The 12,030-nt window shown below is 48.2% G+C and overlaps 3 protein-coding genes across 3 annotated transcripts; 1 reads left to right on the forward strand and 2 right to left on the reverse strand.

Moving 5' to 3' along the window:
- Nucleotides 1–159: 159 nt before the first annotated feature.
- Nucleotides 160–486, forward strand: N7509_000652 (uncharacterized protein; the record flags this gene model as incomplete). The annotated part of the gene is made up of 1 exon (XM_056625289.1): nucleotides 160–486. One exon carries the CDS (start codon nucleotides 160–162, stop codon nucleotides 484–486), a length of 327 nt encoding a protein of 108 aa, XP_056493871.1.
- A 617-nt stretch (nucleotides 487–1,103) lies between these two features.
- N7509_000653 (uncharacterized protein) lies at nucleotides 1,104–1,286 on the reverse strand (the record flags this gene model as incomplete). Its single annotated transcript, XM_056625290.1, has 1 exon — nucleotides 1,104–1,286. The coding sequence occupies one exon, from the start codon at nucleotides 1,284–1,286 to the stop codon at nucleotides 1,104–1,106; it is 183 nt and encodes a 60-aa protein (XP_056493872.1).
- A 2,214-nt stretch (nucleotides 1,287–3,500) lies between these two features.
- On the reverse strand, nucleotides 3,501–6,033 carry N7509_000654 (hydrogen/calcium exchanger domain-containing protein; the record flags this gene model as incomplete). Its single annotated transcript, XM_056625291.1, has 11 exons — nucleotides 3,501–3,510; nucleotides 3,586–3,674; nucleotides 3,733–3,800; nucleotides 3,860–4,079; nucleotides 4,165–4,508; nucleotides 4,609–4,856; nucleotides 4,916–4,957; nucleotides 5,026–5,073; nucleotides 5,151–5,214; nucleotides 5,276–5,887; nucleotides 6,030–6,033. The coding sequence occupies 11 exons, from the start codon at nucleotides 6,031–6,033 to the stop codon at nucleotides 3,501–3,503; spliced, it is 1,749 nt and encodes a 582-aa protein (XP_056493873.1).
- Nucleotides 6,034–12,030: the final 5,997 nt, after the last annotated feature.

The raw sequence follows: 12,030 nt of genomic DNA on the forward strand, positions 1-12,030 counted from the left end.
CTTTTCCCCGGTGGATATCCGACCAGGCACGAAAAAGAAAATGCAAATCCGCAAGGACAAAAACGCCCTGTGGATCCAATGACCTTAAAAGGGAAATTCAAGCAGCCCCAACTTACTGCATTGTCATTACCTACGGAGTACGGAGTAATATTAATCGCCATGGCCATGGCCATGGTCATCATCGGAATCATACACTTCCTCAGTGCGCCGCAGTCCGAGGTCACCTCGCCTAACAGCGGCAGTACCTACCCTATGGATACTGAATATGGTAACTATGCCATAGGATGCTATGCTACTCGTATGTATCCTACGTCCTTCCGGTCCGGTCTCGCCTCTCGTCTCGGGGACGTGCACAAGCCGTTTCAATTCTTCCGTTCCTTTCTTGGCGGGGTCACTCAGCTGACCCTTCCTTCAGTGTCCATCTTCAATCTACCCGAACCTATGACATCGGGCCCGGGTCTCTGCTATGACGACTCCGCGAAATAGAGTCGGGGGGGGAAAAGAAAAAAAAAAAAAAAACGAAGGCAATCCTGTTCAATCCATGCCGGGAAGGTAAAAAACAAAAATAATACGATCGCCTGCTGACCACAAGACCCGACAACCCCTGACCTGACTCCAGCTCGTCCCAATCTCAATCTCGCACTCCGTTTTCCGATCGATCCAATCCTCTCCCCCAATGAACAATGACCCAGTATGTATGTTCACCCTTTCGCCTTGTCATAGTACATATACCTAGGCAAGGTATTCCAGGTTCTGGGAAACATGTTCAAGTTCATCATAATTCTCCACTCTATCCCTTCCCTCCTTCATCAATCACTGGCACTCCATACGAGTGTTCCAATTCCCATTCCTTCCTTTCCCTCGGCTTCACCCGATCAAACAGGCATCCCGTACCGCGCTCCGGACTACCGAATCGGTCGGCGCAAATTGACCCGAATAGGAACTATTTTGAGCTCCTCCCAAAGCCATAGCCAATGCCAAAGCCTCCACGTCGTAGCCTATGTCAATTGGATTTTTCCGTCCCTTCAAGTTTCTCCGTTTATCCCCCGACCCGTAAATTGCAATGATGTGCGTACGAGCACTTCTCCTAGTTTGTCCATAGTTTAACCGATCGGATCATCACCGAGCAGAACAGAGAAGAGCAGAGCAGAGCCAAACAGATCTGACCCAGAACCAAACAAGTCAATGTCAAACCGCAATGAGCCAAGCAAAGGAAGCCGCGCCAAGCCTTCCTTTCCCACTCTAGTCTTACTTTCATATCCGCCCTCACACGGCTTGATGTCCATGTTAAGTTGGAGGTTGGAGTTTAAATTCGGATTTGGCTTTCTTTGCCTCTGGGATTTAGATTTGGGTTTAAGTTGAGTTGGGCTGGGTTGGGTTTGGAGTTTGGGGTTTGGGGTTGGGCTGCACCCCGCCTTCTGGCTTCATCTGATCTCGTCTCAAGGTAGCAGAACCGCTGTTCAAATCAAAGGGAGTTATGAGCATACGCAGTGGGTACGGAGTACATAGGAGGGTGAGAGAACTTTGAGGGAGGCACTCTGTACCCTTCCCCGATACTCATACTCACAAACAATCTGGAAAAAGTAACCCGAAAAATCCTGAATGGAGCCAAAAAAAACCCCCCCCCCATCCCACGATAAATTTCAAAAATTGGACCCTGTAACCCCCATGCTCAAGCTCATGCTCATGCTCTCTCACTGGCACCCCCATCCTTCATAACCAGCTTATGTAGACATTATGTTTTAAAACGGCAATATTCGCTCGGAATCAAGATTCCACCCCACATCGGTTCGGGTAAAAGAAAGATTTTTTTTTTCCATTGCGTGGGATCCCGACCGAGCCGATTTCTGCCCGATGGTCTTTTTGGACCCGTGACACCCCGAGTGAGCCGTGTCGCATCCGCCCCGTGGGGGGTTATGTGTAATGGGAAAAGGGGTGTTGGAGGTGGAATTCCGGTTCTGCCTGTGGTTCTGGTGCTGTGTCTGATTCTGATTTCCTGGTTTTTGCTTTCTTTTTTTTCGTTCCTGATCTTGGCTGGGTTGGGAATGATATCATATATTGGAATCATCATAGAGGGTACAGGTGAGGTCACAATACAGCTACTAGTTAAACTAAGCGCACAAGCAGCTACTAGTAGATTGATCAGTTGATTCGATTGCAATTGCGAGGGGAGTATGTATGTATGTGTGGCTAGTATGTACGATATGCCGCACATCATCCGGCGAAAGCAAACGCACACACAAACGCAGAACTAGGAAGGAGTACCTGGGACATTGGAATCAACTTGAAAGCAAACAGAGCCACAAACCATTCAAGTAAATGTCCGTACTCCGTACATATCATTAGTTAGGGCAATTGCCCTCCGACCGTGACCTTCTGGGCCCTTACATATATGTGTACCAACGAGGCAAGAGGCCCCGACCGATCTACATCTACATCTACATATCTATCCAACTTCAAGTCCCACTAACATTCTTCTAGAAGCCCGGTTATTTAATCTCAGGCTGTGTACATACTACTCCGTACTTAATCGCGGTCCAATCTAACGGATCCAGCTTGAATACAAACCAATCCCAAACCAATCGTGCCGCCGGTAATTGCCTTAATGCGGTTCCGCCGGCCCGGTTACCATCTTCGGCTTGGCTTGGTTTTGGTCTGGGTAGGGGCAGGTGGCAGACAGTGTTGATTTCGCTTGCGAGGGTAATTCTGCCGCGAGGCTGGGGCTCACGCTCACGCGCACCAGGGCTTAGGCCTGCTGTCCTGTTCGGAGTCAGGCCCGATCCTGCCGTCAAAGGTACTAATCAGTACGTGCATTCTTTGGAGCTAGTACGTACGTATGGAGGTTCTTCGGCCTTATTTATCCCGGGGTGCTTTTGTTTAGGCTATTCTGCTTCGCTTCATCCGGCCCGGACTCGGACTTGTGGCAGGGGCGGTTGGGGTGCAGGGAGGGGTTACATGCAGGACGTAACCTTGTTTATCACTGGTACCAGTATGTACTAGTAGTGGGCCGTGTCGGTGATTTGATTTGGGCTAAGCTGGGCTAAGAATATGGGGTAAGTGAGATTAGATTTGTGCACTGGCAGGAACATGCAGCATGGATTAGGTATCTAATGCCGAGGATTGAGGTTTCTGGCCGTGCGCTCGTTGATCGGTTTGTTGAAGCTTGGTCGGAAAACTGCCTACTAGTATTTATTTCATTGGGTGGGTGCACATGTACATACAAGGATAGGATCATACTAGTAGAGTAGGTAGGATAGGATAGGATAGGTATATATATAGTAGATGGCACCTACCTAGGTAGGTATGGTAATCGTACGTGTGAGAAAGGGTATTCAGATTAGAGATTTGGTATTTTCAAAGATGTCGCCCCAAGAAGTGGAAGAAGTGAAGTAAGGTAAAGTAAAGCACAGTACAAAATAAGGAGAGCAGATAGAGAATGAACCGCCCAGTTTAGAGATTACCTAGAGATAAATGCAATGTCCAATGGCTCGTGGAGCGCATTAGAAGAACCTGGGAAGATTAGCATATGCGCATATAGTTTGGAACGGAAGGGTCGGTGTGCCCCCATGAACGCGTGTGACGTACCAAGCAGCAATGGCGATAATTAGGTACATCATCATAAGCAAGACACCCTCAAGCCAGTGAGATTTGCCGTCTCCGATAAGGTAGTTGACCTTTTATATTAGTTAGAATTGCACGAATCATCTCGCGTTTGTAAGGAGGGAGGCGTACCAAGAGGACAGAGACGAAGAGTAGAATGACCTGGAAACCATCGAAACCAAGAGTCATGTCATCGACACCTGGGATCATTGTTAGTTCTCCTTCTTTCTATTCAGGGTGATTCTTTTGAATAACATACCAATAATCCATCCAAGAACAACAATAAGCGGCAGAACAAGCAGGGCAATCTGCATACTAGATCCTACAGCAACGCCAATGGCCAGATCCATCTTATCCTTGCACGCAACAGTCACAGCCGTAGCATGCTCCGCCGCATTACCAACAATAGGCAGGAGAATCAATCCGACAAAAGTATCGCTGACGCCACCGGTCTTGGTCAGGCCGTCGATAGAGTCAACCTAACACAGCAGAGTATTAGTATCAGTATTAAATCATTTTCGATCATCCATGCTATCTGACACAGCAGACAGGGAACAAACTCACCATGAACTCAGCACAAACAGCAACAAGCGCAGTCGACAGGAAAAGAGTTAGCAACGCGGTGAAGATAGTCAACTGAGGCTGCTCAGGCTCCTCATCCGGTTCCTGGATTTCCATGTTCTGCGCATTCTCGCCGCCGATCTGTTTCGCGGCTGCGTCGCCGATCTTTGCCAGTCCGCGCGATAGGTCGCCTTCGGAGGGCTTGCGGCGGCGCTTCTCGACTTTCTTGCTCGGCTCGTTGTACATGGCGGCGTGAGACTTCAGTTGGAAGAAGAGGTAGCAGCCGTAGGTGATTAGGAGGAGAACACTGGTTCCTCGGGAGAGGGGAGCGACTTTGTCTTTGTTGCCTGGTTTGGTTTAATTGAATTGATCAGTTACGTGGTTCGGATTTGCAGTGATAAGAGGAGGGAGATAGATAATGGGTGATGGGTGAAGGACAGGACATACCTTCAGACCACGATTTGAACGCAGTTGGAATGATCAAACTGCTAACAGCGAGGGCGAGCAGACTGGCTGCGGTTTGTGCGACGACGACGTTGAAGTGCTGCTCCATGCGGTTGATTCCGCCGAAGAAGAAACACATTCCCATGACGAGGAGCAGATTCGATAGAATACTGCCGATCAGAGAGGTTTGGACAATGATAACTTCTCTCTTGATCAGGGCAATGATGGCGACGATTAGTTCGACGGCGTTACTGTAAAATGCGACGTTAGAGGGTTATCCAAATGGACTGGACTGTAACGCAAGACTTACCCAAATGAAGCATTTAGCAATCCACCGATTGTTTCACCAGTCCTGCGGTGTGTGGTTAGTATGATCTGCACCATCCTGTGCTTGTATTCGACTCGGAGATGATAACATACCGCATAGCAATTTCTTCTGTCGCATAGCTCAGCATGGCTGCAAGAGGACTGTACCACCGATCATTAGCATGCGTTTTTCCTTCTTATCCCTTTCTCGTGTCCACGATGAGCGGGCTCGAACTCACATAATAGCAATAAAGTTGACAACAAAAATGGCAATGGGATTTGCATCCACGCAATAAAGCGCAACTAAAACAGTAAAAAGTCAGCATACCCAATCCCAGGGCAAAATAAGAAGAGAAAAACCTACTTCCAGCCGGCGCCGCAAAAATAAGAACATTAATCCAAGAATTGAGGATAGTCGCGCGCAGCTGCGACGCAACCGTAAAAGTCGGCCCCTCAACATCTTCTCCATCCTTGAACTCCTCGGCATCGCCCTCAGTCTTCTGGCGCCTAAACTTGCCCAAAAACCTCGATCTTGGTTTTCCCGCCCCAGCACCGACGCCGCTCTCCCCCTCGAGATCCAACTCCCGCGACGAAGAAACATTAATCGGATCCTGGCTTCGCATAGACGGTTCGGGTCCTTGCTCGGGGCTTGAGAATTGATGCTGGTGATCCTTTGCTCCGGCGGCCGTTGCAGCGTGCCGCAACGATGAAGGGCTCACGTCGCTTCCTGCAGATTCGGGAGGGAATGTGTCATAGTGCTCGGGGCCGGAGAGGCCGTTGTTCATCTCTGCGCGGCGGCGTTGGTCTTCGGTTGTGCTTAGGTCACCCATGCTTCTGGAGGCGCCGCGTTGCTCTTCCAGTTGGATTGAGTTGGTGCGGCGTGGGCGACGGCGGAATTTCTTGAATGGGTTGTGCGAGGATGGTTCGCCATCTTGGTCATACCAGGCTAGATTGCGGGCTTGTCGGCGGTAGATATCTGGAGTATTGTGAGTTTGGTTGAGTCTTTGGTCGATGGGGAGATAGATCATGTCAATGTAGTCTCTCTCCTCTCTTTCTTTCTCTCTGGTTGTTTTGATATAGGGCTTGCATCTGATCTGCCTCGGCATCTGTGAACTTACGCATTTTGAAAGTAGTGGCGGGGATTGAATGATCTTGATGGCTTGGTAGATTCTGAGAGTGTGGTTGATTAGTCTTGTTTCCTTGTAGATGATGAGGCTTGGTATGCGACACGGTTGGGCGTTGATTGAGTTCAGTTCAAGCCCAGCCCAGCCGAGCCTGAGTACAAGGAAGAGTTGAAAGACACGTCGCTGAGCCAATATTAGGCGGCCACGACCAGTACCAGTGCCAGACCGAATCAACGTGGGCTGAAACGAGTCACTTACGCGTTTGGAAAAATAGTTTCAACCTAACAAAGCCATACAGAGGTGGACTGGTGGAGAAGGTACGGAGTCTCAGCGTGGCTCAGCTGCCGCCACAGTTCGATTCTTAGAAAGCGGGGACTAAAAGGATTCGGAGAGGGCAGAGTTCAAAGGAAATCGAATTCTTCTTCTTGTTTTTTGTTGCTTGGCTTGGGCGCAGAGAAAAAAAGATGGTGTGGAGTTTTGCAGCAGGCCAAGCAAGGGGAGTGCGAGAGGGAGTGCGAAAGTCAACAAAGACAAGCGAGTGACTGCAGAATGAATGTGGGCGAGTGGGAAAAGAGAGCGGCAAAAAAGAAAAAGAAAAGAGAACTCGATCAAAGCGAAAAAGGAGAGGATAGTCAAGGAGCGAGCAAGATTGCAGGACGAGAGAGTTCGAGTTGGTGGAATTCAATTATTCGCGAGGTGACACAGCCACAATCATCAGGGGCGATCGCAGTGATGTGGGGGAAAAGAAGCTTGGCATGGAACAAGTTGGTTTCGCGAGATTTTGGCTAAGTTTTGTATATAGTAGTGGGAGGATGAAAGGCCTGTATTAATTAACTGATCTGAATGCGAATATTCCTGATGCTGTAGATGCTGGCAAGTTTCATAGACTTCCTCTGCTCTGACGTTGGTGGACGAGGGATGCGCTGGCAGGTCGGAAAGAGAAAGCCAAGCCAAGCCTGAAAGAACAAGGCGAAACATGTCTTTACCAAGGAACTTTGACAATTCCAAGAATCCCAAGACGGGCAATGAATGCTTCGATGAAGCTTGCCATCGGGGTTGTCTTGGCACCATTCAATGTCAACACTCTGACATCAGATCGCACTCTGTTTGGAGCAAACAATGCGATGGCGTTGCGACTGTGCTCTGGCCGATGGTGATGATGATGACGATACAGTAATCTGTGGCACACGGCAGTCCCCGATTGAACCACACTGATTGGCGATGGACAGATGGCCCTTCATTTCGTGGCCCACTCTTTCAGCGAATCCAAGGCCGTGCACTGTCCCCCCTGGAACTCTGCCACAGGTGGAATCGTGGAAATTCGCAAAATCTGTGAAATTGCGCGCCACATGTGGAATCACGTGAAAGTATTCGCTTGCTGTTTGCTGCTCTGTTTGCTGCTTTGCATAGTAGCGATGCCAGAATGAAGCATAGATTGGCCGTTCAAGTTGATATCAATATATTGTCAGAGACTCAACTTGAATGTCTGATTGTCAGGCAGTGGAACCCAGTCCACTGGGGTACAGTGGAGGCTTCTATCGGTCGCAATACGAGTACGTCGGTGGCTGTTCTTTTCGACGATCACGATCGCTGGGGAAAATCAGACAGACATGTGCTGGGCTTGGCTGGACTGGACTGAGCTGTTCCTGTCGGTGAAGGGCCGTTGCGGATCTGGATGCCCTGGAGTGAGAATCAGCGGTGTCAGCAACTGCATTGCTGGGTTGGTTAGTGCCCATCGGAGCCTGAAGGAGTTTAAAAAATTCGTTGAAGGGGCCTATGAAGCTGCTGTGCTAGATGGGGTGGGAGGATGGTCGTAGGGCTGAGAGTTTATTAGGGAATAAAACCGGGTGCCTCAGCCATCTTTATCCTGGTGGTGCTTGGGGCTTGCCCTAGGAATCCTTTGGTTGTTGTTTATTGCTGCTGCCTACGGCGGAGACGAAACAATGTTTAAGCTTGGTCTCTGCAATGCCTTGCTTTTAACGCTCTCCTTAGAACAGTCGCTTATTCTTGGCGTTGATTTTTTGATTCCTAGCTCTAGCCCCCACAACCTTAGACACATAGTTTAAATTCATCTTGGTTTGAGGTTCTGACTTTGCGATCCTAGGATATGAAAAGAGGCAACCAAGCGGCCAGGCAAACCCCACCCTTAGCATCAGCTGCCAGAAAGAGTCTAGTATAGCCTTTCTCAGGAGTCTTAGCCTGAAAATCATTTGAGAACTGCATTTTTCTTGCATTTTCAAGTTCGTCTTTTTCCAGGGTTCGTGCAAGTCCTCTGCCCGCGAACTTGAAGGGATTTAGGACCTCTGCTTTTGGAACACGTAGACAATATTCTGGCAAATTTCGTACTACTAGTACTAGTTCAAGTTGTCGTGCCCGTATGCTCTCTTCCCTGGTGGTATATCCTCATGAATATAAACCTTGGTTGGGTATGACAAAAGTTTTGTGTTTGTTAAAGGAGTTGATCACTTGGGTGTTTATCTACTACTTGCCGAAGGCTTGTTCGCGCAAGCTTGCGATTGCGGTTTTCAACCCATGAATATCCTCAACTTGAACCTTCCAAGGTTGGAATACTGCCCACCTGCAGATGTAGAAGTTCTGTGCTCAAGGGCTTGGGAGCATGAAGAGACCTGTCCATCCCTAGATTTATTTACTATCCACCTTAATTCAAAAATTTACACGATCTTAACCTCCAATGACAATCTTGAAATCGTGGGTGTGATCATCACTCGGGTGGTTTCTTTGGAAAGGTTCAAGTTGCGACTCGGGCCGATATATATTCAAGGTCCTTTAAGTTGCCCAGGGCAAGTCCCCCGGGCTAATTGATCGAACTTCAAGCCACTGACAGAATTTCCAAAGTTCAAATTAAAATCGACTTTGGAATACAAACAACAAGCGCAATCTTTCCAACTCGAAAGCCCCGGAGCAGACTTAAATCGACTCGGACCTATGAACAAGTCGAATAATATCATCTTTCAAGTTGTTATACATTTATCAGAGGAATGCTAAAAGGACAACCCCCCCCTGCATATTTTTGCTTGGCATGTATTTTCCATACAAAGTTTAGATACACCTCCACCACTTCTGATGTATCCCCGAAGCTTAGTGTTGCCCTCCATGTTGTCTGATCCAATATATCCTTGTTGGCCAAACCTTTTCTCTTCCACTAACTATTTTCTGTGCTATTCAATCCGTACAATCTGATTATGCTGCTTTGAGTATTTCTCCTTAGCTATCTAATAGAATCTTTCTATAATCTAATAGGACAGAAGCTATTAAAAGTAGGACTTATTGAACAAGGATAATATTACTTAGCATTGGGGTTTATGGATATATTGGATATTATAAGAGCTTAACTGAAATCTGTATAGAAAATACATACTAATCCAGGGTTGGAAGTTACCATGGTCCAAGTAGGAAAAATGATCCAGGGGGGGGGGTCCTTTTAGCAATCTTTATTTATCAAACCATAAACCCACCTGGGCAGTAGAGTTCAATAATAATCGGACAACTTCACCGAGCACCTACTATATGCTTCCATAGAGTATGATAAGATCCATCGAACGAGTGTTCTACCGGACCTTATGACTTGCTACTACTAGTTAGTGGCCATTCAAGTTATCAATAATGTCACGGCTCTACCCACAGGGAACTGAAGATAATGTGTCTCCTTTACTAGCAGGTCCGGAGATAATTCGGATTTCGTAACACCAGGACAGCATCAATTGAAGACCATCCATTTCAAACCCTCGGTTTCCACCGGCTAGCATCCATGGATTGAAGCGAACAACCTGAAATATATCCTTCAATGTCCTTCTCAAATTATTGTTTCTTGCCTTGAATTTGACATTTGCATGAGATTGACTATTCGCGATCGAAGATGTGGGATGGATGATTTCTCATTATGTCTAAGCTTTACTCGCACACTTGGGCAACAGGATCCTTCATAAGATATTATCCCGTGTCTGATTCGGACGTAGGTGCCGGTGCTGCCGCGTAGAATGATTGCTGTTGTCCGCATATTGATCACATTGATCGAACTAATGGTGGCTGGCAAGATCCATAGGAGATATCATTCTTTCGTACGAGGTTGAACCATGCTGGCAGACCCATTGAGTGAAACGAACCTCTGAACAGGCGATGTTCACCCCGGGACCAAAAAAAGAAATACAGGGGCAATGATAGAGAAACAGTGGCATCGCCACCGAGTCTGACGATCGAAATCAAAACAGCACACCCCTAACAAGGCGAAACTACGTCACTTCTGACAGATCAGCCGTGAAAACGGATCGCGAGGCAGCACCATTCCCACGCTAAAAAGCTTGGTCGATGGGAAATGGAGTCGATGGAGTCCTCATTTGTGGCTATCGAACCATATTCGAGGGATCGGGCCTGTGTGTTTACGCACGCGGTGTCGAATTCTTTAGATTCGATGTTTTGTGATTGTTTGGCTGGCCCGTTTGACCCGCGATCGTCAGGGGGGAAGTGGCCACACCCCCAGTTATATTTTGCTTCTCGGGCCACGCATGCTGTGTCGCCTGAATATCATTGAATGAGCGTTGCGCAATCTCATTCCCGTAGGCATCATCTTCATGATCAACCCAGTATGGAGTACGGAGAGACGAAGGATTGTTCTTTTGCGCTCAGCCTTTTCTTCTCCCGGGGAAGCGGGAGATGCGGGACCAGCCCACAAGGGTGTCCACATTGACTTGCGTGCCTGTGATTTTGCGGGCTTTTTCCTTCTCAGGGCTTTTGAAGGGTCCAAGTGTATGAGCAAAGAAAAGTGTCTGCCTGGTAGAAGGTTAGGTCAGATGCAGGGACTCATGGACTCGGGAGCATTTGAAAGTTTGGACCACGGGAGATGCCATCTAAAATAAATGCGCGAATAGTCGTACTTCGTCCTGGAAGTGGGCGGGGACGTGCGACCGAGACAAGCTCTGCAAGCCTTCTAAGACTTTGCTGGGCAGTCTTGTCTCGTCGAGATTAACTAGAGCACGGACACTATCCCAGGAGGGGAATGTAAGATTATTCCGCGCTAGGGTGTGAGCGAGTGTGACTTTTTGAGTCAAATTAGTGTCGGGGTCTGGTCTCTCCTTTTAAGAGGATTCTTTGTGAGCTGGACCAGCTTTGTAGATAGTCATCAGGTATGCGAACGAAAATAACGCTCCGAACCATGCTTGGTGGATTCCAGTCGACATCATACACGCAGTGATCGCCCTTGGCGAGACAAGCATCAATAACCCATGCATGGGAGCAGGGGGCAGACAAGGCCCGAATGGGTATGGCATGGTGCGTAATCGGGCTTAGTGGCATTCCCGAGAACAGTCCAGCTCCTTTTCGAAGGAAGCAAAACCAGGCGAAGTGGCCAACCAGCGTCGACAATGACGGGCGGGTTCTTGCGACCCCAGCCATTCAGGGTTCTTCCATCTCCACTATTGCCCTGTTTAAAGACCCTGAATGGTCCCTGGCGCTATCCAAGTGGAGATAAATATGGAGCCACTGTGTCTCAGGGGGGATTGAAATGATTGGATGAAAGAAACCAGGGACCTGGATAAAATCCACAATTATTAGAGAGAAAGGATCAATATCATTGTGGAGCATGAATGAGTAGCGTACCCACGTTACGGAGACAGGGCCGGGATTCTGACAAGCCTTTTCTATTGGAATTTGTTGCAGAGTGATTTGCGGTGCACCCACCGACACAGCCCACTTGATGATGCGTCCAGAAGGTGATGTAAGTGGGAGAGAATTGTGAATGGGTGAATGGATGGAGGTGGAGAGGAGAGGAAGGGAAGTGGTGGATTTGTCTGAAGAGTCTCGCCGTGTGGTCAGTGGTGGTCCTTCCCTTCCGCTTCCTTCCACCTCCATTTCCTTTTTTTACTCTTCTTCTCCCTCTTCCCCCCCCAGAATCTCTCTCGACTCTCGTTGTTTTTTAGTCATTCTTTTTCTTTTTTTTTGCTGTCTTCCTCGACACTCGCTTCGAGCTTGACCATACATA

This window comes from Penicillium cosmopolitanum, assembly GCF_028827165.1.
Source record: "Penicillium cosmopolitanum strain IBT 29677 chromosome Unknown utg000003l:1.0-3747932.0:1.0-3751027.0, whole genome shotgun sequence".
Taxonomy (NCBI): domain Eukaryota; kingdom Fungi; phylum Ascomycota; class Eurotiomycetes; order Eurotiales; family Aspergillaceae; genus Penicillium; species Penicillium cosmopolitanum.